The 26,297-nt window shown below is 36.9% G+C and overlaps 2 protein-coding genes across 3 annotated transcripts in view; both read left to right on the top strand.

The window, feature by feature from the left end:
• The window catches only part of plgrkt (plasminogen receptor, C-terminal lysine transmembrane protein), a 63,390-nt gene extending 49,633 nt beyond the window's left edge, over positions 1–13,757 (top strand). For both annotated transcript variants that reach the window (XM_041224596.1, XM_041224606.1), the window contains 3 exons: positions 9,503–9,633; positions 11,548–11,657; positions 13,470–13,757. In XM_041224596.1, coding sequence (XP_041080530.1) covers positions 9,503–9,633; positions 11,548–11,657; positions 13,470–13,591 — 363 coding nt within the window. In that variant the 3' untranslated portion in view covers positions 13,592–13,757. The remainder of the gene's footprint in view (positions 1–9,502; positions 9,634–11,547; positions 11,658–13,469) is intronic.
• A 4,525-nt stretch (positions 13,758–18,282) lies between these two features.
• LOC121328044 (relaxin-3-like) lies at positions 18,283–26,095 on the top strand. The gene is made up of 2 exons (XM_041272503.1): positions 18,283–18,947; positions 25,282–26,095. Exons 1-2 carry the CDS (start codon positions 18,746–18,748, stop codon positions 25,662–25,664), a joined length of 585 nt encoding a protein of 194 aa, XP_041128437.1. The 5' UTR covers positions 18,283–18,745; the 3' UTR covers positions 25,665–26,095.
• Positions 26,096–26,297: the final 202 nt, after the last annotated feature.

Here is a 26,297-nt window from a genome sequence, read left to right as displayed (position 1 = left end):
ACACACCGAGGAACCATCCTTTTGCCTACTCGACAGCATACAAAAACCCTGCGTGATGAACAGCAGATTTCAAATTTTGATTCATCAGTCCATAAGACCTTTTTTCCAGTCTTCAGTAGTCCACTGGCGGTGCTTCATGGCCCAGGCAAGCCTCTTTTTCTTATTTTGGCATCTTAGCAATGGCTTTCTTACTGCCACTCGACCTATCAAACCTGCAGCTCGAAGTCTTCTCTTCACAGTTGAAACTGAGACTTGCTTACTTTGACCAGTGTTAAGCTGTGCTTGAAGCTGTTGTCCTGTGAGCCGCCTATCACGCAAGCTGTTGACTCTCAGAAACTTGTCTTCTGATTCTGTTGTGGCTTTGGGTCTGCCAGACCTCTTCCTGTCAGAGTTTCCTCCAGTTTCCAAGTGCCTTTTGATGGTGTAGGAAACTGTACTCACTGACACCTTGGCTTTCTTTGCAATTTCTCTAAAGGAAAGAACTACCCTTTTAAGGGTTATAATGGTCTGTCTGACTTCCTTTGTTAATTGCCTTTTTCTCGCCATTATGATAGCAATATACTACTTCCTGCAGTATAATACTGTCCAAATAATGCTTAAGAGGGTGTAGTAACACAGTCTGTTCCAACACTGCTTTTATACAGACAGAGGGTTTGTAAGTAATCAACAAAAGTTGGGACAGGACCTGTAGGAATTGTTAGCATCAACTTTCAAGGCTTAATTTACTTCCATTGCTGCAGAACAGCTGTAAGTTGTTAACCCATTACTTGTTCCCTGAAAAAGGCCTTTTTGTATAACTCTGAAATGTACATTATTTTTCAGTTTTTGATAACCTAAACTTTTTTTTTAACCTCTGGCAGTTTACTGCTTACCTTTGTACCATTTCAGGTTATTCACTAGACTTGAACTGCTTAAATTTCAATAAAAACTGGAAAAATGGGGGTGTTCTAAAACTTTTGACCGGTAGTGTGTGTGTGTGTGTGTGTGTGTGTGTGTGTGTGTGTGTGGTAATATTATATATATATATATATATATATATATATCTATATATATATATAATATATCTATATATATATATATATATATAAAAATAAAATATTATTTAAAATTCCAGGGAGGAAGACGGTGGAACTTGATCGCTAATGTCATTATTTTCAGTCTCAGAGCAATGTGGTATCTCTCCTCTAATGTCTAAGCTCATTATTCAGTTTTTTCCTTTCATTCAATCTGGATAACAGACTTTGATAGATATTTCCACCATCATTTAGAGGTGTCAATCCCTTCCAGAACATTGCAGACTTGTCACTATGAATCAGTGCTATTCTGCTTGCACAGTATCATTGTTTCTTTGTGTGTGCTTGCGTGCGTGTGTGTGTGTGTGTGCGCATGCACGGGTGTAAAAGAGCTAAGAGCATTCAAAATGGGAATTGTGATGTTTAAAGCATAAGCAGTCCTGTTAGTAGTTTAGATGGTAGGTCAGTGTGGTCTGTTCTTCCTTACTAATTGTGAATGAATTCAACACAGTGACAATTGAGTGTATTGATAATTATAACAATAAAAAGAAGTTAACTTTGACCACATGTGGTCACAAAAATAAGATAATTACAGATGTTAATTATAGAATGGCAAGGGTCATGCATTTCAGTGGGTGGTATGATATCATATTGCACCCTTGCAGATATTAGACTTTAACCACACAGGTATAACATGTTTTAATTTTTGCATTTTTGCATAGTTTGTTATTGGTTACAGAGTAGTTAGGGAGATATAAGGCACAACTTCTGCAGCTGTTTCCTTTTTAAAGGTGTCATAGGATTTTGTCCAAATCCTCTGCCAGCTGTACCTAATCTGCCCAGCTGTGGGACATATTTCTGGAAGAATGGGCCACGGTCCTGCAAGACACCTTCATCTGTGGAGTAGTCTCTACCACACCAACTCCGGCCATTATTATGGTAAAGGACAAGGCAAGGCTGACCCAGGTGTGAGGTCTACAGCAGTCCTTCAGCTTTTAAGAAATAAATACAAAATTTCAGTTTGGGATTGTACATTCCCCCTTCACTAATTTACTGTTTTTTACTATTATACTCATTGATACAGCAAGGATCCATTGTTACAATTAGCGTTTGAGAAGTGCAGAGTGGTTTGTTTAAAATATTTTAAAAAGGGTATATGTTCTATTTGTTTTGACTGTGCAAGTCAAAACTAAGCGAACTGTGATTCTCTGACTTTATGTGAGCAGTGTAGTTGCTTTCCAGTTGATACATTCTGACATCTAGAAAAATCATAATCACACTCAGTACTATTCATCACAACTGCAAATACCATTATAAGGTAAAGAGGGCTGTACATATTAATATATAATGTACAACTATTTATTCTATAAGCAACTCACGAAATTAATTTAAGGACTCAAAATGCAACCATCCACTTATATCTGTTTTACAACTAACTGTCAAACAGCTCTTCAAGTGCTCATCGGGTATGTGGACTTTGAAGTTGAAAACAAAACCAATTAAACTAGCAATTTAAATGTTGGTCCAGTAGGGCTGCAGAGATCCACTATCTTGTTTTTCTTTTCTTTGTGTAAAATATAAAAACCATTGTAATGAATTCCGGTCGCTGATTATGTTAACTGTGTTATATCCATAAAAATTTATTAAAATCCAAAATTCTGTCTTAATTGTAATATTTTGTAACCCAGGGGTTGCATTTGTACATGATTATTCCTCCTCAAATGCCACTGCTGATTAGTGGAGATACATGGTATATTATTCACTTACAAAACAAAGCAAAGGAAGCACAACAGTCAGTATAAAAAAAAATACCTTCTCTTTGCAGGACACGAGATCACTCAAATATTCTGGAGGAATATTTTATTTCTGTCAGATGGCACTAAACAGGAAACTGGATTGACAATAGCAAACTTGACCTTTTCTTCGCTGTAAAGGGCTTTCTGTTCCGTTCATGAATAGTCACAAATCTTCCAGTTGAATGAGAGAAGCGCTATCAATGCAAGTGGAATGTCTTGATGTCAAGGGGTCTTTTACCATAATGTGGTGATGAAGCATGAATTGCTTGAACAACATTAACTGGGTTGAAAGTCTCACATTGCCAGGGTATAGTGAGATGTTGCCTTGGCGCTAGTAGGAGATGAGCCTGAACAGGATAACTGCTTTCCAAAACTATTCCTGTTCCTGGAGCTATTTCACAACCAATCTCTAACTGTCTTTGGAGAACAGCTCCATTTTGACTCTTGGATATTGCAGCACCTCTGTCTAAATTAAAAGTTCTAAACCACACCAAATCAATGGCAATGTTATGATGTTTTATAAAATCGGGTGTTGTGAATGTGATGTGAATATTATAGATTGGCTGCACAACGCTCCGTCTTGTAGAGTAATTCCAAATTGGTCTCTTCTAGCCCCGTTGAGGTTATGACTAAATCTGGTTTATTCCTCTAGTATGAAGTTTACTGGTCTAGTGCACTACAGGTAAAGTGCACCAGTGTCTGTGGTAACAGGAAATTATATCTCTGTACACCTCTTTTTATAGTACCTGTGTGGATGTTGTGACAGGATGCGTGTTGCCAAGGAGACTCTGAGACCATACAACCATACAACTGCAGTTAAGCGCTCATACGTGTATCTTTATTTATTTATTAATTTATTTACAAACCGCACTCTAGCCCACAGTCCTTCACCGACACAATTCTGTACTAACACCCGTGATCACTCTATGTAAATTTCATTTAAACATGTATTCAATTGACGGCTCCAGCCAAATTCTCACGTGTGTTTGCAGTGAGGATTTTAACTCCCTCCCAGTCACCCAATACTCACCACACACGCACCCCCGTGCTCTGTCAGGGCTTTCACCCTGCCTTGCTGCCACTGTGTTCCAAAGGGGATTTCTCTGTTATATCAGTGATGCCACAACAGTGCTTCATAATGAGTAAATGGTTAATTATGCATGGTATAAAAAGAAAACACAATGGTTCTTCACAGAAAAACTCAAATAATCAATTTGTTATAATGATACACAAAACTATTTTGTATCCTCAGTAACATCAACTTGCCTTGGAAACAAAATTGTCTCTTTTCTTCCCAATATTAACCCTAACCTATAGTACAGAGAAAACAAAATCCAGAATGTTAAGGTGCTGTGCTCTGAATGGAGTGTAAAGTCAGTGCCTCATTTTTAAGATTTATGATCCCTCATAACTAAATAATGAAAAAATGAAACACAAAAATGATTTCATCATGCGGTTTTGTCATTCAATATATTTTTGTATAAACATTCCTTAACCCCATAAATCATCAGCAATTTGTTTAGAAGATTCAGCAGCAGACGTCATTGTACAAGGGTTTATCTTATTGCTTTTTTGTAACATTTATGTTATCCACAGCAATACAGTTAAGTGTTGTATTCCTAATGACAGATAAAACAAAACTTGTCAGTGAACTGGGCTATTTACAAACCAGCCATCTTATAATAATATTACATTTAAAGCAAGGATTATATGATATAAAAGGACAACAAAATGGACATAAAAAGCAGACGTAACACGAACCATTCCTCCTGGAACAATTTATTTGCAGATTCTAAAAATAACAACAATGCAGCAAAGAAGGTTGGTTGGATGAATAACACAGAGAATTTGGAATGTGCAGTTACACTACTAATACAGGGAAAATAATACAAGCAGTATCACTGGTGTAGCGTACAGAAATAAATAAATTTGTGTGTGTGTGTATATATATATATATATATATAAAAATTAGCTAAAAGATGGCATTGTGCAGATCAGTGGTACTCAACTCTGGCCCTTGAGAAAAATTCACATCCTGGTCTTTATTCCAACCAGGTCCTAAATTAATTAATTGCCTCTTCAGTTAACTATATTTGAACCTGCTTGGAGTGAAAACCTGGACAGGATTGGAGGGCCAGAGTTGAGCACCACTGGTGTAGATAATATATCTGTCTAGAACAGGGCTTCTCAAACTCAGTCCTGGGGACTCCCCCGTGGCTGCTGGTTTTTCATTCCAACCAAGCTCTCGGTTACTTAATTAGACCCTTAATTGAACTGATAATTTGCTTAATTAGACTTTTTTACTTTATAATTAACTTAAAAATTAAGAGTCTAATTAAGTAATTGAGAGCTCGGTTGGAATGAAAACCAGCAGCCACAGGGGGTCCCCAGGACCGAGTTTGAGAAGCCCTGATCTAGAAAGTGTCCTTCTAAAAAATAAACAAAATACTAAGAAACAATCAGGGTTAAGTTTTTTTTTTTTTAAAAAAGGAAGGAGAACACCAAGCTAGATTTTCATACTGGGAAAAAAATGTTATAACTTAATTCTACTGCAGTTTAAAAACCCTAAATTAAATGTCTATGTAGTTGGTAACATTGTTGCATGCTGTGGCAGGATTGAGGCCTGCCCCTGTAAAACAGTATATTTGTTTTGGGTTTATGAATAAAATATTATTTTGTAAATAAAAGGTGTAACTTTTGTAAAAATAAAGTGTGTGCTGGATGACAGGGCTTGTAAATGAAGATAGTATCGGGGACTGTTTTAGGTGTAGAATTTGAAAGCGGCATTAGAAAAATAAAAATGCAAAAAACTAAGGAATGAGTAAAGTTATCTAAAACAGATAAAGGCCTAGATGTTAGCGCCAGTGATCGGTTTTCCGGAAGTAAGTGGGCTGTAAGCATGTTTGAACAGTGGTTAAAGCCAGGAAAGGAATGCAAAAGTGATTGTTTAGTAATAAAATGGTATTTGATTTTTTGTTGAATTGTTCTGACTGGTTTTGTTGATTCATAGCACAAACTGCGGATTCATTAATCAACAATATATCTGCCCTGCAGTCCTCTTCTCAAAGCCTCACAGCCACTTTTAGTTAGAAGATTCATAGAATTAATCAATCAAAAGATCAAAGGGTGGCATCACAGAAATGTTTTAAATATAAATAAATCAATACAACATTACTAGCTTACTATGAATTACCTTCAGCGCCTTTGACTTGGCCGAACTATGTAAACCTCCTAAATCCTTCTTAACATGGGGGTCAGAATTGATTATTAAAATAATCTTGTATGTTATTGTCTCATTTAGGCTACATAAACATGTCAACAGATCCAGATTCTATTTTATTGTCTAAATTACATCCCCTGTGGAACAAGGACAACCAGATAAATTGCAGCTGTGGCCCCTTTCCCTCTCCATCAAGTTCACAAAGAAAACCTAAAGAAACTGATCTTGTTTTTTAGATTTTCAATAAAAACAGAAACCTGTGGTGTTGCTCTAAGTGGTTTACAGGAAATAACATTTACAGGAAGGTAAAGGTGAAACTCATTTATAGCTTAGCCATAGCAAACTACAACACAGAAATGATAGTTACTTATTGATGCACTGAAGGTGTTGTCCTGTAGCCTCCAGGCTGATTGGCAGCAATGATGAACACAGATGTTCAACAGAGGAATGGATGCATTTTCAGTCAATCCCATTACTTCATTCACTCATATCAAAATGAATTAAAATGAAATAAGTCATTATGGCAAATTGATTTCCATTGTGTCATATCTCTTACTCCAGCCACTGGATTACCAAACCCTTAATGTAAAGCACCACAATGGGTGCAATTAGTAAGCAGCGTCATCAAGCACTTTATGGTTTACACTGAATAATAGGTGTCAGAATGGGGAAAAAAGGATATGCAATTATTCTGATATTTTTATAGGCCACATAATTATGACAAATTAATAGGTTGTAACATGAAGGTTGTCTCTGAAAAAATAATTACCAGGCATAAATTCATCAGAAGAACAACGGAGAGAAAAACTAATTGGCACAGTTTTGTTTGGATTTCATGTAGAATATAATTTTCTACCCTGTTGAATTATATGGAAATGGACAAAACCTTTTGAATTGTGCTGTTTGTTAAATGAAGCATTTCTTCTCTCCTATGAATCTTGTCCAGAGTAGGATCGTGCAGCTGAAAGTTAAATGAGAAACAATTACGTCCAAATTGCACAGTCTGACAATATGAGCAGGTATTACACTGTTAAGAGGCGGGGAGGCACTTCATCACCAGTGAATGCAAGAGACATAATACCACAGTAGTGACGTCAAAATGTGATAATTTTCCTCTAGAGAAAAATATACTTGAACTTTGACCCATTCGACTCCTCCAGACCATCACTTTCAATTCAAAAACACAAAATGTCTCGATTTCAATAACTTGACAACACCCATAGTACAGAAATGTTCATTAATGATCAACAAAATAAGAATACGTTAAAAAAATGTATGTAAAGCTGGTACATCGTATCTCAGAGAAACTGAAGAGGAACGGGAAATTAAAACAAGGTAAAGGCGTTCGTCCAAATAAAGCTGAAGCACTAACGGATAACAGCATAGAACGTCTATACAGCACTGAAACACTACGTTTAATCCTTTGCTGTCCTATGTCGGACCTGGTCCGACATTACAATTTTCCGTTTCCAGTCCATCAAAAAGACATCAAGCACAGGTCTCTAGTCGTTTTTTTTTTCCGGAAAAAGCCGAGAAAATATTTGAATGGCCGAGTGAGACCAATAGGAGCTGAATGAAGCCAAAAACAAAAAGGGCATATCTGATAGCCCAATGCACCACAGAGATAACATGGACATAAACAAAGGAGACAGCTGCTTCTGCATCCAGCACTCAAAGAATATCAGGGACATTTGCAGAGCTGTTTGAGATGTTATAGTAATAAAATAATGACTTGGATCGCATTATTGAGGAGTTTGGTGATAAAATGAGTGAGCAGGGAAGGATTTATCAGTATACACATCTATAAAGAAGTATGTGAAAAATACACCAAACAAGGGGTGGGGCTTGGCTGGAGATATAGTACTGAGTGTCCTTTTGCAATTCAGTGCCTTTTTAAACCTGTTTTACTCTGAAAAAAAAAAAAATTTAAACACAGCGTGTAAAATAAGCAGCGCATGTGAAAATAAAATAGACTTGACACGCCTGACAAGCTCTTCATAAATGGACTGCAAGGTGTTAAAAAACAAAAAACTACTGCTGAACCTCGTCTTCTTTAATATTAGCATTACAAGGGTATCCATGTATTATAAAAACCAATAGATGGGCCTCTTCATTCAGTGAGTTACAGGAAAACATATTCCATCTTGGGTTTTCAACTACTTTTTTTTTTATTTAGTAGTTAGCAATTTTTTTTCTCATTTTCTCCCATTTTAGAATAGCCAATTATTTTTAGGCTCAGCTCACCGCTACCACCCCCGTGCTGACTTGGGAGTGTCAAAGACGAACACCCGCTGTCCTCCAAAGCGTGAGCTGTCAGCCGACCACTTCTTTTCACACTGCAGACCCACCATGCAGCTGCCTCAGAGCTACAGCGTCGCAGGACAATGCAGCTCTGGGCAGCTTGCAGGCAAGCTTGCAGGCAAGCCTGCAGGCGCCCCGCCATGCTACAGGGGTTACTGGTGCGCGGTGAGCCGAGGACACCCTGGCTGACCTAAGCCCCACCCCCTAGGCTTCCAACTGGGAGCTCACGTCCGCGGTCAGCAGTGGAATAGCCGGCAATGTCCAGGTTATGTAGGGTGCATCCTGCACTCCACTCGGAGCTCCTTTACCAGATGCGCCGCTCTGAAGCCCCTTCAGCTGCATTTTTAACACCCTTGACATCTCATATAAAATATGACTGCTTACTAACAAAGCACAACAAAATATGTTTGATCAGTAACATCTATGCTATAATGTAGAACACAAAAGCAAGATGTACTGTACCAGAATCAATGTAATGTCAATAACAGCAGAACTCAAACAACAAAGGCTTAACATCGCCTGGGTTGTTTGCAGTCAAAATCCAAATTAAAGTTAACTTTAAACAAAACAAACAAATGCTTTTTTTTTTTCAGCCCGAGACGCATCACATTGCCGACCACCGCGCACAGTAAAAGATGCAATGCTTGTTTGTTTTTTGCCACATTCTGTGTTTTCTTCCAAAGTAGCAGATGGGTGCTTGCATTTTAGAGAACTTATATTTATCTAATTGATTTACAATACAAAATGCTTGTGCGCAGAGATTACATTGCATGGTGGTCTTGTTTTAACTTTTTTCAAAATATTTCCACGTGTTGAGCTTTTTCTTCTTTTCTACTTGCTGGTAGCTCTTGTAGGCAGGAACAAGATTAGTCTTCATTTGTATTTCCATTACTATTGTCCTCACTGGATCTTTCTTCTCACTGCCATTGGCCAGGTCTCCATTACATTTTCAAACATATCTTTTGGAAGTGTGAATGAAATGCCGAATGAACACAACACTTATGGAATATTAACCCCTTTACATAATGATGGCACACAGTCCAAATGGGTTTATTTCATAAAAAGAGATATCCTATAAATGCCAGACAGTTTATGATATGTATCAAAGGGTGCATGTATAGTACTGTATTGATTTGTAATGTTTTTTGGTTTTTTTTTTCTGTGCTCCTCAGCTGGAAAGACAGATCCTGATGCAGAATCAGATGCGAGAGAGACAGGTAGCAATGCAGATCGCCTGGTCCAGAGAATTCCTGAAGTACTATGGGGCTTTTTTTGGAATTGCAGCTGTTGGATGTACTGTAGGGTAAGCTTGCACAGAAGAAAAAAATATGTTCATCTTTTGTTGCCTTATAACCTGGAATTAAAATGCATTAAAGTAGTTTTTTTTTTTACATTTATCTACACATCCTACCCCACAACTTTCAAGTGAAAAACATATTCTAGAAATTTGTAGAAAATTAATTAAAAATAAAAACTAAAATAGCTTGGCTGAATAGGTGTCCACCCCCCTTATAATAGCAATCCTAAATTAGCTGAGGTGTACCCAATTGCCTTCAAAATCACACACCAAGTTAAGTGGCTTCTACCTGTGTTAAATTGTAGAGATTCACATGATTTCAGGATAAATTCAGCAGTTCCTGATCAGGGGATGGGTATAAAAATATCAAAGGCCTTGAATATCCCTTGGAGCACGGTCAAGATGATTATTAAGAAGTGGAAGGTGTATGGCACCAAAGACTCCCTCCAAACTGGATGTCCAAGCAAGAAGGAGACTGATCAAAGAGGCTACCAAGAGGCCAATGGCAACTTTGCAAGAGCTACAGGCTTTTTCTGGCCAAGACTGGTCAAAGTATGCATGTGACAACAATATCCCAAGCACTCCACAAATCTGGCCTGTATGGTAGGGTGGCAAGAAGGAAGCCATTACTCAAGAAAGCCCACCTTGAATCCCATTTTGAAGTATGCAAAACAACACTCAGGAGATTATGTAGCCATGTGGCAAAAAGTTTTATGGTCTGATAAAACTAAAATGGAACTTTTTGGCCTAAATGCAAGGCTTTATGTTTGGCGCAAACCCAACACAGCGCATCACCCAAAGAACACCATCCGAAGCACGGTGGTGGCAGCATCATGTTATGGGGATGTTTCTCGTCGGCAGGGACTGGGGCACTTGTCAGGATAGAAGAGAAATTTAACGGAGCAAAGTACAGAGAAGTCCTTCAGGAAAACCTGCTGCCCTCTGCAAGAAACCTTTCAGCATGACAACGACCCAAAGCACACAGCCAAAGCTACATTGGAGTGGCTAAGGAACAAAAAGGTAAATGTACTTGAGTGGCCCAGTCAGAGCCCCGACCTAAATCCAATCAAAAATGTGTGGCATGACTTGAAGATTGCTGTCCATCAATGCTCCCCAAGGAACTTGACAGAGCTTGAACAGTTTTGTAAAGAAGAATGGTCAATATTGCCAAATCAAGGTGTGCAAAGTTGGTAGAGACCTATCCCAACAGACTCACAGCTGTAATTGCTGCCAAAGATGCTTCCACCAAGTATTAACTCAGGGGAGTGGAGACTTATTCAATTAAGATCTTTCAGTTTTGTATTTTTAATGTATATATATATATATATATTTTCTCAATAAAAACTTTTTTTCCCCTTAACAGTGTGGAGTATGTTGTGTAGATAAGTGGAAAAAAAATCCTCATTTAAATGCATGAAACTCTGAGGCACTGACACAACAATGTGAAAAAAGTTCAAGGGGGTGTAGACTTTCTATAGGCACTGTATACACACACACACACACACACTCTGCTGACAGATGAATAAATGGAGAACCATTCAACCCACCTTTTGCTTACTAAATATCCTGGTATCCTTGAATTAGTCAACAATTGTCTCCTCGTACAGATAAAATATTTAAATGAGTAAACTGCCTCACAAGTAATATACAGTGGCACCAATTAGTATTTAGACAGTTACCAAAAAAAAAAAAAGCTACAAACTCCACAGTTCTATATTTCACAGTAATATTGAATTGTCTAAAAAATGCTAGCATACTGTATAAAACTGTGGCTATTAATATTTAGATTACCTGAATATTTATTACCGGGTCCAGCTCCATCACTTGTTCATGTAACTGCAACGGGGTGAAAGCAAATGGACTGTATATATGCACATTTAAATTCTAGTGCTTACAGTGTGACATTTAATTTTCTTGTAGTGCTTTGAAAAAGAGAAGACCTCAAATCTTCCTGCCTATAATTCCGCTAAGCATCGTTTTTGTATACCAGCTGGACCTGGGCTATGGAACATTAGCGAAGAGAATGAAAGGTAATTTTATTCCATATTGAGACTTTTATCACAATAAACCACAGCATGTTCCTGTTTGGGGGCGGGGGCGGGGGATTTAAGTGCCCAAAGAAACATTTTCTTGGTCTTATTCCTGGGAACACATGTTTTGGTTTTAAAAACGAACCTTAAAATACAAGATGACAACTTTTACTCAGATACTGGTTACCCTGCTTTGAAATAAACAAAGACTATTACATTTGCTAACATGGCTGTCACATTTACGTTTAGTTTTTTGTAAACGTGTAAACCAACATATGAATCCAAATTAACATGTATTTATACTAAAGTAATACAAAAAATGACCACAGAAGATTTAGAAGTGAGTAGTTTTTTGAGATTTCTGATTATACTGTAAATACTGTAAATTTTGAAATATCACTGTCCTGGTCACAAAAGCAAAGTTTGTGGGGAATAATAGCCATTTTCTATACTTTTGAGGCATAATAATAATAATAAATGCATAACCTTACAATTGGGCATTTTGTAGTACTTTGTATTTACTACTAAACAGTACATAATGCATTCAGTTACTTTAAATGTTACAGACCACCCTGCAAAATTAGCTTTACTCATACGAATAGTTTACAAGTTACTTGCCATCTTTCTTTTCACAAAAATGTTAGACTACACATTGCACACTATATATATATATATATAAGAAGAAAGGAAAGAGAAGTCGCGTGCTTCTTCTTTTCAAGTCCAGATATGTACAGTTTATTGAAGATGAAAGTTCTGAGTTGCAAAGTTACAACCAGACATCTTTAAAGGCTACACGGAGACAACAGTTTGCAGGTATCCTCTTTCCAAGCATGGATCAGAGAAATAAAAAAAAAACACCTCAGTATTTTCAGTTTAAATGCAGTCTCTCAGTCACATCATGATTTTTCCTTAAACCAATCAGAAAAAGAGACATCTCATCACTTGGTTAATTGTCCATTTGTCTTAACCCTAGCTTCAGAGCTTCTAGTTCAGTCCAGTTTCTCATTGAAGTAGATAGTTTTTATAACCCTCATAAAATCGACTGTAATTTCCTAAGAAAACCTGTTTTATTTCTTGTTTGTAAAGATGTTTAATACAAAAACAATGATCCACTCTAAATTTCATGTTAGACCTGGACATCAAAGGAGAGGCCAACACCTATTTCAAAATGTCTTCAAGGTCAGCCTTGTCCTAGCAAGGACAAAGTGACCAGAAAGATCTTTATCAACTTACTGTCTAAGTAGGAATTTAACCAGAATCTGACTTTATCTTTAACCCATTCTGTGAGTTTTATTCTAAGACCAAAAATTAATTTATATCTAAATAATAAGTTCCAACAGATACTGTGAAAAAAAAGCTTTATTTACAAAAAAGTGTAACATTCAGCTTGATTAGATATCATCATTTGAAACAACTACTTTTTGAACCATGTCATCCTTTTTCTTAGCGTTTCCTGTTCCAAATAAAACATGTTCTAAATGTTTCCGACTGCAACAAGCATAGCAATTTAATTTCCACACATTAGCCTCAAATATTAATTTAATAGGAAGATGAATCTGGCCAGGTTCATTGTGGAGGAAGTAGGTTCAGAGGCGCGTATACACTGTAAGTGGCACAGCGAATATATAAAGAATAATATGTACAACCCACCTTTGAGAAAACCAGGGTTGTTTAATAGTGCACTCACATGCCATTAAGTTAATATGCAGTGGCAACACCATACCAATAGTGTGGCTGTATGTATAATTGCTCTTGTTTAGAACAATCAATAGACCCAACAATGTCCTAACTTTTTTATTTTGTATTTTCCAGCTGATGCAGAGGCAATACTGGAGAATGAGAGTGATAGGCTGGCGCTGCCATACGGACCCCCAACCTTTGAGAGCATTGAGAAAGCTAGACGAGCCCAAAGCACATTTTTTATTGAAAAATAGCTGCCGTAACAACACTCATAATTTCTCAGTGTAATCTTTTACCACATGGCTTATAATTTGTGTTATACTACAAAGGTATTATTCAGACCTTGGTTGTAAATACTGGGGATGGATTGTGTTGAACCTCACATTTGTGTTGCTCACTGAAATAAAGATGTTCTAACCTGAGCATTCACTTCACATTCTGATATATTTAAAATCAAAGACAAAGTGGGACTCTTTTTTTGGTTGACTCCATTCTGCCTGATGTACTAAGAGTAGAGATGCAGGGCTCAGTCGTAACCGTAAATGTTAGCTGCTTGTTACTGTTTTCTACAAATGCTATCTCACTCATGCTTTCAAAACTGTTCTCAGTCCTTTTACCACAGGCCGTCGAGAGTGAAAAAACTAACAGCTCGTCTTACTGCAGTGTCTTGAATATCACAACAGTTTTTAAAGACGAAACCGCTATTTCCCAACTGAACATATGAAACCCCAAACATAGCAGCTGCACATCCTCATCATTTATAGCCATTAAGGCATTCTTAGTGAGCTCTTATTGCCCACATCATTCAGTTTCAACCTACATGATCAGGCCAAAGAAATCAGAAATGTGCAGTAAGTGACCCAATAGACTTTTATTGGAATAATTATGGGAAAGCAGTGACTTCACAAGAGGCATAACAGTGAGTGCCCACGCAATACCTAGTACCAACAGAAAATGCAACGCTGATCACAAGTAGGTCATGTCAGATTCTGGCCACAATTACAGTGATTTGTGAGGAGAAATTGTAAGGATGATGGGGTGTAGAGTGACCTTGACGAAAGAGACCTTGGCTGATCTTATGAAACTGTCGATTAATGAAACCTTCAAGATTCTAAGCTTTTACATAGACCTGTTTCTCCTTCTTTGGAATAAATATTAGATATTTTTGTAATAACAAGAAAGCACATGAATCACACCTAATCGTTATTGTTTTTTACAGATGCTCACTCACGGTTTCAAAACTGTTCTCTTAGTCCTCTTACCTCACGCCGTTCTTTAAACACACAGGCAGAGTGAGGCCTTATTGTAACAGACTGATACACACTCCACCCTAATCATAAACAAACCGTAGCCCAGGCCTCGAAGCTTGGAAAGTAAGAAGGCACTGTAAAAATGCATAACACCATATTGCAGCCTTCTCTTCGTTGACATTTAGGGGAAAAGGAGAGTGAGAGAAAGAATAATTTTTTGGGGGTGAGGACTTTAACAAAAACTTGCCATTAATGTGAAAACCTGCCTTTTGTTTCCTGAGATCACCATTAAAAGGGATTTGAGAAAATGGGTGGTCATGATCCAAGCCACATTTGTTTCAACGGGAAGTGATCTTCCACAAGACTTAGGGTAGAAATGTTTGTCCAATACGTTTACTTCTTTTATTATCACTTGATATTCTACCATTGAATGTTTTATAGTGATTGATACAAGATATGTTAAACACATGGAAAATCTATAAACAGACATCTACTGACATCTCACCAGCAAGCAAATACACAGACACATCTGAGAGGTTTCTTCTCTGCAGGATTAACATTTTCTAACTGCACATGTATGTGCAGTCCTGGAAACAACTGCTGGAATATAAGGATGCTATCTCCTGGAGTAGATCAGCACACTGCTCTAATCTTATTGAGAATGGTCATGACAATCCAAGCCTTTTGTTTTCTACAATAAACAGATTGCTAAAGCCGAGAAGCTGTTCTGCATTACCTGCTTCTCAAGGCCTATGTAATGATTTTTTTGAATTTTTTATTGCTAAGATCGACGGGTAACGTCACGTCTAAATCACCACACCTGCACCTAGAGCACACATCTTCTGGAGACGTGTCTGTATCTGTGTTGTGTGTCTTTGTTTTTGTATTATTATTTTGGCACTGCAACCCCTTGGTTTATATGCTGGCAATAGCCATAGTTGGGTAAGCCAGCATTATTATTTCAGCGGTCAAGCTGACCAAGAAAGAAAAATAAAATGAATTGCTTGAACCATGAACATTGTGTTTGTGATTGTCTGGAGCACCTGCATCACCCCTACGCCTGCGCGCTGCAACCCACACGTTCACATGCTGACGTCAAGCTCTGGTTGCAATGAAACTTTCTGCAGTTAAACTGTGACAAGACTGGTTATGTTATTAGGTACTCCACATCAACTACAGAAATCCAGCTGTCGAAACATGACTATCGATGGGGTATTACCTGTGTTTTGTTCCAAAATGAAAAACTTGGGGGTCATTTTTTACGCTAGTCTAACTTTTTATATTACCAAGTTGTCTTTTTTTCATCTTCAGAATATTGCTTGACTGCATACATGCTTTTGTCTCCTCCAGACTTGATTACGGCAATGCTCTACTTGTTGGGGTGTCAAAGAATACTGTTCAAAAACTCCAGCATGTTCAAAATTCAGCAGCTAGGGTGTCAACCAGGTCACGCTCCACTGGTTGCCGGTCAAATTTCGTATTGATTATAAAATGTTATTGTAACTTTTAAGGCCAATAGAGGAATTTCTCCCCCTTATATCTCTGACCTGCTGTCAGATTACACTCCTGGTCGCGATCTATGGTCCATTGATGCTGGTCTTTTAACTGTGCTCTTAACCAAGCTGTGAACATTGGGGGATATGGCTGTCTCGTCCTATGAACCAAGGCTGTGGTTTAATGTTATTAGTAGTTTATATCCAATTCTGTATAGGTCATAAGTTTTGTTTTATTGCTATTTTACTCATCTTCCCTTGCTTTGTTAAGCTCTTTGTGAAAACCCATTATGAAAGGCGCTATATAAAATAAAGATTATTATTAAATACTGTGTCAGACATGTGCTGTTATCGCTGTGGACAAAAGGCACACTCAGGACGTGCATGTGCTATCACAAAATCACAAAAGAACAGTGCCGTTCCTGTGGTAAAGAAGGTCATTTCGCTGTAGCATGCAGAACAAAAACAAGCTTAAAGTCACACCTATCACACCCACAACCACAGCAGATACTGATGACACTATGTAACACAATTTTTGTTCCTGGGTAGTAAGTGTTATTTCCTAATTGCTTATGCCTCAAAAGTACAGAAAATGGCTATTATTCCCCACAAACTTTGCTTTTGTGACCAGGACAGTGATATTTCAAAATATCACTATTTCCAATGGGAAAACGGGCAAATGTGTGTCTTTTCGTTCACATAAAGTCAGAAAAAAACAACATATGAAGTTATGACTTTAGAAGTGAGTAGTTTTTTGAGATTTACGATTATACTGTAAATACAGTATAATCATAAATCTCAAAAAACTACTCACTTCTAAATCTTTTGTAGTCATTTTTGTATTACTTTAGTATAAATACATGTTAATTTGGATTCATATGTTGTTTTTTTCTGACTTTATGTGAATGAAAAGACACACATTTGCCCGTTTTCCCATTGGAAATAGTGATAGTTCATATGCTATTGTACCCTGCTGCTCATAAAAACAAAGAATAACCTGTGATATATTGGGCTAAAGTCTGTTTTAGAGAAATATCCAGATGAAAACATTTAGAATTGAATTCAAAATCCTTCATCATGCTAGAGTGAATTGGTGATGAGGTTGGTGATTAACACGTCTCTCACTGTGGCTTATTGGGGTTGCTGGGGTCTCTTTTTTACAACGAAAAATGATGGTAACAGTGCCCCTTATGACAACAATTGCATAGTTATAATTTCTCTTTGATGGGCTGTAGGAAAATCACAATTTGATCCGCCTATGGCATCTGTATAACCCTTTTATTATACTGTATATTTATGTATATGTATTTGAAGATCCAATTGCACATCTTAGGCATATCTTAACACATGACCCTTAAAATGATTATTAAGCTGCAGTGCCTCTCAATTACACACTAAAATAAAAATAATTGGTATAATACATTCAAGCACATTAAGATCTCTGTGGGCTCTTTGACAGAAAACATACTTTGTTGGCCGTACAGTTTGTTTACACCCAGAGCCAAATAATAGCCATACTGCTGCTTCTAGCAGTTGAAGGCAGAATATTACATTCTTAAACCTCAGGAAGAAATCACTCCTTACACAAATGTTGATACAATTATACATTTTTGATATGTACTTATAGAACCAATTTAATTTAGGAAGTAGCAAAAAATAGTGTCCAATACCCTACTTCAAAAAAATACTTGTACCGGTATTTGAATTAGTTTTAAAGCCATTACGAGTTTGTAAAGCTGAAACGTCTATACGGCCATATACTGAGGCCAAGGGGACTAAAGGTTATGTATGCTACTGGCATACTATTATACGCTTTATATCTTTCTTATCAAATACATAAACAAAAACGTGTAAGTTATAAATCACATTGCAGTTCAATTCATGATGAAATCTGTTCTTATAGCCTAAAGGCATGTTTGTGATTAATTGATTACAGCTGACTTGTAGCGTTTAATGTCCTGAATAACAAAAAATAAATAAATAGAAATGAATCCGTCATCGTATAGAACTTTGAAAAACTCATTAAACATAAATATATCAGTTAAAAAATAATAATAATAAACAATTCTTACTGAGGAGAAGCATTGAAGAATGATGGGAATATTGTCACGATAGATTTTGTATTATTATTGTTTTAAATACGTAATAATATAATACCTTTGTACTGCTGCTGGGGGTAGATCTTTGATCTCTACTCTGACTTCCATTGGAGGAATTCAATGAGGGCATTAGGACAAGCAAGTACAAGTGAAAATCACAGCGCAAAAGTGGGCTGGTGCGAGTCAGAGCATAAGTTACTGAGACCTATAAAAAGGACGAGATCATGGAGAGAAGATTGTTGAGACAGAGGTAGGGGTACTTCTATAGTAAAAATAGGGACACTTTAAAGGGGTGACGCGGTGTAAAAAGTAGGTATATAAGAAAAATAAACACACAGGTGCTTTTGAACTCCGGTAGATAAAACAGTGGTTAATTGGTAGATTGATCGTTTGTTTTGTAACGGCTAGTGCAAAGAGTTGGAGGAGAACACAAAGGTATATTCAAATCAATACAAGTGTTCGGAACATCTCAGTCCGTTAAGACAAGCTTCGCATAACGCAGCAGTGCAGTAGAAAGGGAAATTTAGTTTTAACCAAAACGCCGAAGTTCATAAACATTGTGCAGAATGCTGAGGTTTTTTTCGATTATTCTGTGTGTTGGCAGCATGTGCCTATGTGGCATGGCTCAGGGCGGGAACAAAGGCAAAGCGGGTGAATATGGTGTGAAGCTGTGTGGCAGGGAGTTTATTAGAGCTGTGATATTCACCTGTGGAGGCTCCCGGTGGAAAAGGTTGTCTTTGAACGTGGATCCCTCTCAAAACGTGAACAGTAAGTATTTACTTTATAGTTATTCAAAGTCGAACCTAATGTTTCATGTTTGTTAAACCATAATGTTTTTAAACGAACAACAAGTTGTTTACATTTGGGAAGGTGTTAACGGTATGTACGCTGCTGAACTGCACACTTTATGTAGGCTGCAACGTGCCATTATAAACGTATGTGCCATTGTTTTTTCAGACGAAGAACATTTTCTTATTGGATTTATTGTTTATTTCTTTAAAAAAAAAAAAAAAAAAAAAACCTAAATAAATAAATAAATAAATAAATAAGGTGTAAAACATGCCCACTACTCAAGGCTCCTATATTCAGCCTATTTAGTAAGTTTGTAAAAGTAGCAATTAATATTTCCTTCTTTACATATATAGTGCTTTAAAGTATTCCATCAAAAATATTCAAATAATACAATGTCTGTATTACATATATTTCACTTATTGTAAGAAATATAAAAGAAACAAAAAATACATATTTTTGACGTGGATTTGTTTGCTCGATATTGTTTACAATGTTACAGAAACGAACAAAATAAACGTTGTCAAATAACTTCAGACTTAAATCCCTCAATTCATGTTTAATTTATTTTATCCATTAAAATTGCAACATGTAAATAGTTCCAAGAGTTAATTAATTTAATCAAAATATGTATATTGTTTATTGATGACGCAACATAACCCTAATAAATAATGCAATACCTACAAACTAGTATAAACCACCACATCTAGCCAATTTGTTTACATTGTTTTCCCAGAAAATATCAGATTCATCATTTTCCTTGGTGACTGATAGCCCACTAATGAATAGTGTTAATTTCTTGATGCATACTTAAACTAACAACCCCATGTATCCAAATGGATCGTGAACGTTATCATATTTAATTAAGAGTGATGTCCTTGATACAGTTAGTCTAAACAGTTTTAAGATTGGTGGAACTGCCCTTGGTACCAAAATAAAACCAATTGGCTTGGTTTACATGCAAAAAGAAACATTTTGCTTTACATTTAGTTTTCTTTTCGGGAGAAAATGTGTCCATTAAAATTCAAATGATCCGATTGATGACGGTGACGGTGCTGAAATGTAGCCTTGCGTGAGTGCTGATGTGCAAACGTTTTTAGGTTGTGCAGCCTGTTTCATTTGGACCAAAAATAAAACATAATATGATAATGAAAACTTAAAATCCAGGAAAACAAAACAGTCTTCATGTATTATTTGAGTTGACTGCATGTATCAGACGTAGTTGAGTCCTCAACCTCTAGTCGGAGTCATCAGGGTCGGAGTGCTTGACTTCCAGTCTGGGGCCAGTTGTACTAACGAGTCCAAGTCGGAGTCCTTGAAACAAACTCAAATCAGTGTTCATTAAACTAGTGGTAGTAGTGGGGGAACAGTTTACTTGTGGACGATGTCTGATATCCCTCAGGAAAAATACACAAATAACACAAAATAAAAATACAAAAAGAATAAAAATAAATAAATCTATTTTTTCTTGCTAGATGATTCAATTTGAATGCTTTTTTTTCAACGTGTCTGCCACTATCTTTTTTTTCTTTTTGTGGACGTTGTTTTTCACTTTGATAGAAGCCGTGATCTGGCCTATAGAGCCGCTGTAGTTTTAGAAAGTGGTACGTCGTCAGTGTGTGGCAGGTGTACCAAAACTTGACCCATGTAGTGTCAGAAAGTGGAATGCGGTTAGATTGCAAGAGGTATTGCATATCATAAATATTTGCATACTACCATATTTTCATGATGGTGGAAAATATGATAAATTATATTAAAAATGATGTAAAAGAATGGATAATATGATAGATTCAATTTAAAAAGATGTAAAAGACCTAAAACAGCATAACATTCCTGATTTGAATGGGTGCTTCCCTGCTTTCTTAGCGGAAGTTGTTTGCATTCACTCAAACGTACGTACAGAGCAGTGTGCTCTATTAACGTCAACACGACTGATAACACGCCTGAAAAATGTGCATGGACTTTAATTCTGAATAAGCCATTCTGAATTTCAATGAAAGTTCACTTTTCGGAATGAAACTGAAGTGCCAAGCTGATTTTAAATCGGTTAGACAATCCCCAGAACTATATATATATATATATATATATATATATATATATATATATATATATATATATATATATATATATATATATATATATATATATATATATATATATATATATATATATATATATATATATGTAGCAATCTCGCAAAAGTAGCAATCTCGGTTCCCGCAGGCAGGCGAGGCAGTCCACACAAATGGAGGGCAGGCGCGAACCCGGGACCTCTCGCATTGAAGCATAGCGCTGATGATACCGCTGTATAAAAGAGCTGGCTCCTTTGCAAGAAACGTATATCGGGGCTAATGTCTTCGTATGTGAGAACACTACGTAACACAATTTTTGTTCCTGGGTAGTAAGTGTTATTTCCTAATTGCTTATGCCAGTTATTTACAGTATAATCGTAAATCTCGAAAAACTACTCGCTTCTAAATCTTTTGTAGTCATTTTTGTATTACTTTAGTATAAATACATGTTAATTTGGATTCCTATGTTGTTTTTTTCTGACTTTATGTGAACGAAATGACACACATTTGCCCGTTTTCCCATTGGAAATAGTGATTTTGAAATACCACTGTCCTGGTCACAAAAGCAAAGTTTGTGAGGAATAATAGCCATTTTCTGTACTTTTGAGGCATAAGCAATTAGGAAGTAACACTTACTACCCAGGAACAAAAAAAAAAAAAAAAAAAAAATTGTTACACAGTGTAATGTCACCAAACAGCCCTGCTGCTGCCTTCCTCCATGCATGCTACTATGTGTGTGTGTGTGTGTGTGTGTGTGTGTGTATGTGTGTGTGTGTGTGTGTGTGTGTGTGTATATATATATATATATATATATATATATATATATATATATATATATATATATATATATATATATATATATATATATATATATATATATATATATATATATACATACTCACACAGTCCCAGTCAAAAGTTTGAGTACACATGCTTGAAACCAGGTTTTTCATGATTATCTATGTTTAACTGTATAAACTTGTCTATAAACACTTCATATTTCATTATATGATACATGCACTTATATAAGCTGATAATCATAAGTGAATTGCATTCAAAAATAAATTTTTAAATGAAAATGTAAATCGTGTCAATTTCAATGAAATGGTCACCCAAAGCAATGAGATTTCAGTCTGAAGCCCAAGTCAGTTAAAAGTTTGAAATGTGTATAACACGGTGTTAGAACACTGGCCTAAGTATAAAAGTGTCTTTGTTAGATGTTCTCTGAGTTAACTAGCATGTTACCTAATTAACCTTTTGTCACCAATTATTGTTAACAGTTTAGGGTCCATGGTTACTATAAATATAGGTAGCATAGGCACAAGTTTGTCATTCCTGAATGTAAGGGAGCAGAAAATGGCAAAATACGCTCAGTTAAGCAAAGAAAAGACTGTAAGTCTGTAATTAAGAAATGAAGGTCAATCTAAGACAAATCGCAAGACCTTTGCAAGAGTCTGTAACTGCTGTGGCCAAGACCATCACTCATGAGGACTGAACAAGGTCAGGCAGGCCAAGGGTGACCTCAGAATCAGAGAACAAGTTAATTCGAGTCATTCAAGTCTGTGAAACCGGCGACTAACTGCCACTGAAATACAAGCTCAGCTAAATGCTACTAGAAGTACAGATGTTTCAACATCAACTGTTCAGAAAAGATTGCATGAAGCTGGCTTAACTGGAAGGATTGCTGCAAAGAAACCATTGTTAAGAGTGCAGAATAAGAGGAAGAGACTTGCCTCGGCCAAAAAATACAGAAACTGGACATTTGAGGAGAGGAAGTCAGCCTTATGGACCAAGTCAAAAAATTTGAAATATTTGGGTCCAACCGCCGAATATTTGTAAGATGCAGTGAGGGTGAGCGCATGAGTTCTGCATGTGTGGTTCCCAGTGTTAAGCATGGAGGAGGCAGTGTCATGGTCTGGGGTTGCTTTGCTGGTGACAGAGTTGGTGAGCTTTACTAAGACCATGGCAAGCTCAACCAGCATGTTTATCATAGCATACTTCAGAGGCATGCCATTCTATCAGGATTATGGCTAGTTGGGCAGTCCTTCATTCTTCAGCAAGATAATGACCCGAAACACACCTCAAAGTTGTGCAAGAACTATCTGGCGAAGAAGGAAAGTTAAGGACCACTCAATCTAATGACCTGGCCTGCCCAGCCTCCAGACCTCAATCCCATAGAACTTGTATGGGACGAACTGGACAGAAGAGTCAAAGCAAAGCTGCCCATAAGTGCCCTACATCTCTGGGAATTGCTGCAGAAGAGCTGGGAAGATAGTAAATTTAGTATTATTTTTATTATTTGTTTTGCAAAACAGAAACGTTATGTTGCACTTTCATTGCATTTGCACTTTTATTAAGTCTGTAATACACTGATGCATTTACGAAATTATGCTTCAGTTCATTTGATTTCAGATCATGTGTTTTTTTCTTTTCTCTTTTACACAAAAACATTATATTTATGTATTTCCTCTTTGTGTAGGATCATAGTCGAATGAAAGCATGAAGTTCACACAGACAGATTTCTAGGTTGACGTTGCACAGCGTATTGTTAGTGTTTTTCCCACATCCATAATAAATTATTTTCATTTTGGTAAATTAATTGATATTAAGTTATTCCGTCTTTTTTTTTTTTTTTTTTTTTTTTTTTTTTTTTTTGCAATCATTCAGTCCTTCTGTCATATCAGTCTAATATTTGCTTGTTTGACGGTAAGCAATTTTCAATTTGAGAATTTAGTGCCTAGGTTTACACTGAATTTGGGAGGTGAAGGAGTGTGCTGGGAATGAGTGGAGATCAGAAGCAAATCACAGACTATTTAACCACGCAGCAACTTTCTGTTCTGTTGTTTTCAGTGCAAACAAATTATATTCCAGAGATTTAGGGAGCTCAGCAAAATCAAATTACCGGTACGTATTTTTCAAGAATACAGTTTTAGAAGTGTATTTCTACAGGGCTTAAAAACGGTTTAAAGTAGTAAAGAGAAAGACTTGTTAAAAGCAAAAGAATTACTTGCTTGTTTACCATGCTGACATTATTTATTCCTTATAAAATGTAATGCAATATTTTGTTAGGTGGGTTTTTATTGTGCACAGTTTCCTAGTAACTGTATAATTACTTGTGTAATAGAAAATAAAAAAGGGCTTGTTGTTAATCTCGCCAAGTCACTGAGCCCAAATACTTAAGTCCGAGTCTATTGTGGCCGCAACTCGAGTCGCGAAAAATGCAACTTAAGTCCGACTTGTTTTCTAAAAGCAATAGTGCACTCTTGACGAAGGCTTGGAACGCATAACTCGTAACGCATAGCAGTCAACTACCACACAGTAGAACCTTCATCGATGGGCACTTTCGCTCAAGTAGAAAGTTGCGCGAGGTGACGTCACAAACCGGATCGTCACAGCTGAGGTCTTGTGAGCATGTGTTAAGGCTTTCAAACTTTTTGCCATACAAAAAAAAAAAAAAAAAGGTTTTAGTCAACTTGCGCTGCTTTTTAGTGTGAGCAGACAATTTAGCAGGGCACTTCCTGTAGTGTGAGGAATGTGTGTTGATATGTGCGTGCCACGTTCTCTTGACAATGGAGAGAGAATTTGAAGTTTCTAAACTGCACCTAAATCAAACCATTTGCAGTGGCTAGAAAATGAAAAGGCTGCTACACAGCTTTAATACTATTTTTCACACACATGCATTTCTTTTGACATGGGGGGGAAAAAAGCGGACAGCCATTTGAAATATAACTGTGCCTTCCAAAAGGGGATAATACCCATATTTTTATGGAGCAGTTAAGCAGAAACATCTAAGAACCAAAAACTTGGCATAATTAGCTACTTCTCATGCATCTACCATACAGTGCATGCAGCATTAGGTTACATTTAGATATATATGGCAAGTACTAGGAGGCACAAATAGATGAGACCGCAAGTTTTGTCACATTTTGATGACATGTTTCTGTAGAAGTGATAGACTAAAGACAAACATAAAAGCCACCTATAAATTTAAAGTCTGAAAAAAGTTGTACTTGCTGTCATCCGTGTTTTCAAAAACAATATCCTCAAAACAAAAAAAAAACCCTCTAAATCTCCATTGCTGCCAATTTATGCAAATATTTTAATATTACTTCTCATATGCTAATAAGGGGATTCAATTAATGGCTACTATATATGCCTGTTTGGTGATAATGTTAAACATTTTTCTTATATCAAAAAGTCTTATCAAACACATCCCCCTGCTATTTTCTGTTTTTTGACAGATCCTATTATGGGTGGTACTTTCAATGATTACTCCAAAGAAAATTACGACTTTGGTAAACTGCATCCCATCTTGCAAGGGGCCCCGCTACAGAAGGCTGACTTGCCTTACGGACAGGGATCCATGAAGGAGCTATTTAACCTTAATGATGACTACAACGATTACGAGCCCATGTCCAACGACTTCAGCGAGTACGCCCGGCAGGTCGCTGAAGCCATGCGGAAGCAACAGTTGCCCCTAAGTGACAGCGGCAATGTCCGTGCTGCGTCCCCTGGCATCCCCTGGATCAAGTCGCCACGTAAGAAACGGGACTTCTCCATGGGCGTGGCGGGGATGTGCTGCAAGTGGGGCTGCACCAAAGCTCAGATCAGCAAACTCTGCTGAAAACAAAAGAATCCACTTCAATCATTCAGTTGTATAATTTTATTCTATGTCCGTGGACTGAATGTCATTGACACGAAAAAAAAAAAAAAATGTTCCATGTTGTGAGAACCTACTTTACTCACAAGTGGATTCTCACTTGAATCATTACTCTGTAATTTTCATAAAGGCCACTGGCCCGAAGTTGTAGATGTTACTATGTTTCTTAGAATATAATAAAGTTGTACAGGTTTTTTTTTTTTTTTTTTTTTGCTGCTGTAATGTTCTGTTCACGTTTCTTTATTAAAGCATACCTGAAATCTGCTTTTGATTTTGACCCAAATTGGTGGAACCTAATGTATTGTGCTGGGGAGCTGATATAGTATGATATTTAAGAAGTATAAAAGAACAACAAAAATCTAAAATATAACATACACCAATTACCCTGACCTGGGGCAGATAGATAAATGCCAAACAACTAGGATTGGGGTATTTGTTGCCCATTTTACCCCCAACTCAAATCCATTTGTTTATTATTTCTTGTTAATGATAAAAGGCAATTGCATCCCTGTGACAGGATGGCTTCGTGGGTGACGTCCCCATACCAGGAAGTTGACAGACACACACAAGTTCTGTGGGTTGATGCGCTGCTGCACG

Source organism: Polyodon spathula, chromosome 2, assembly GCF_017654505.1.
Source record: "Polyodon spathula isolate WHYD16114869_AA chromosome 2, ASM1765450v1, whole genome shotgun sequence".
In the NCBI taxonomy this organism is placed as follows: Eukaryota; Metazoa; Chordata; class Actinopteri; order Acipenseriformes; family Polyodontidae; genus Polyodon; species Polyodon spathula.
This window is presented reverse-complemented; position numbering and strand designations above follow the sequence as displayed.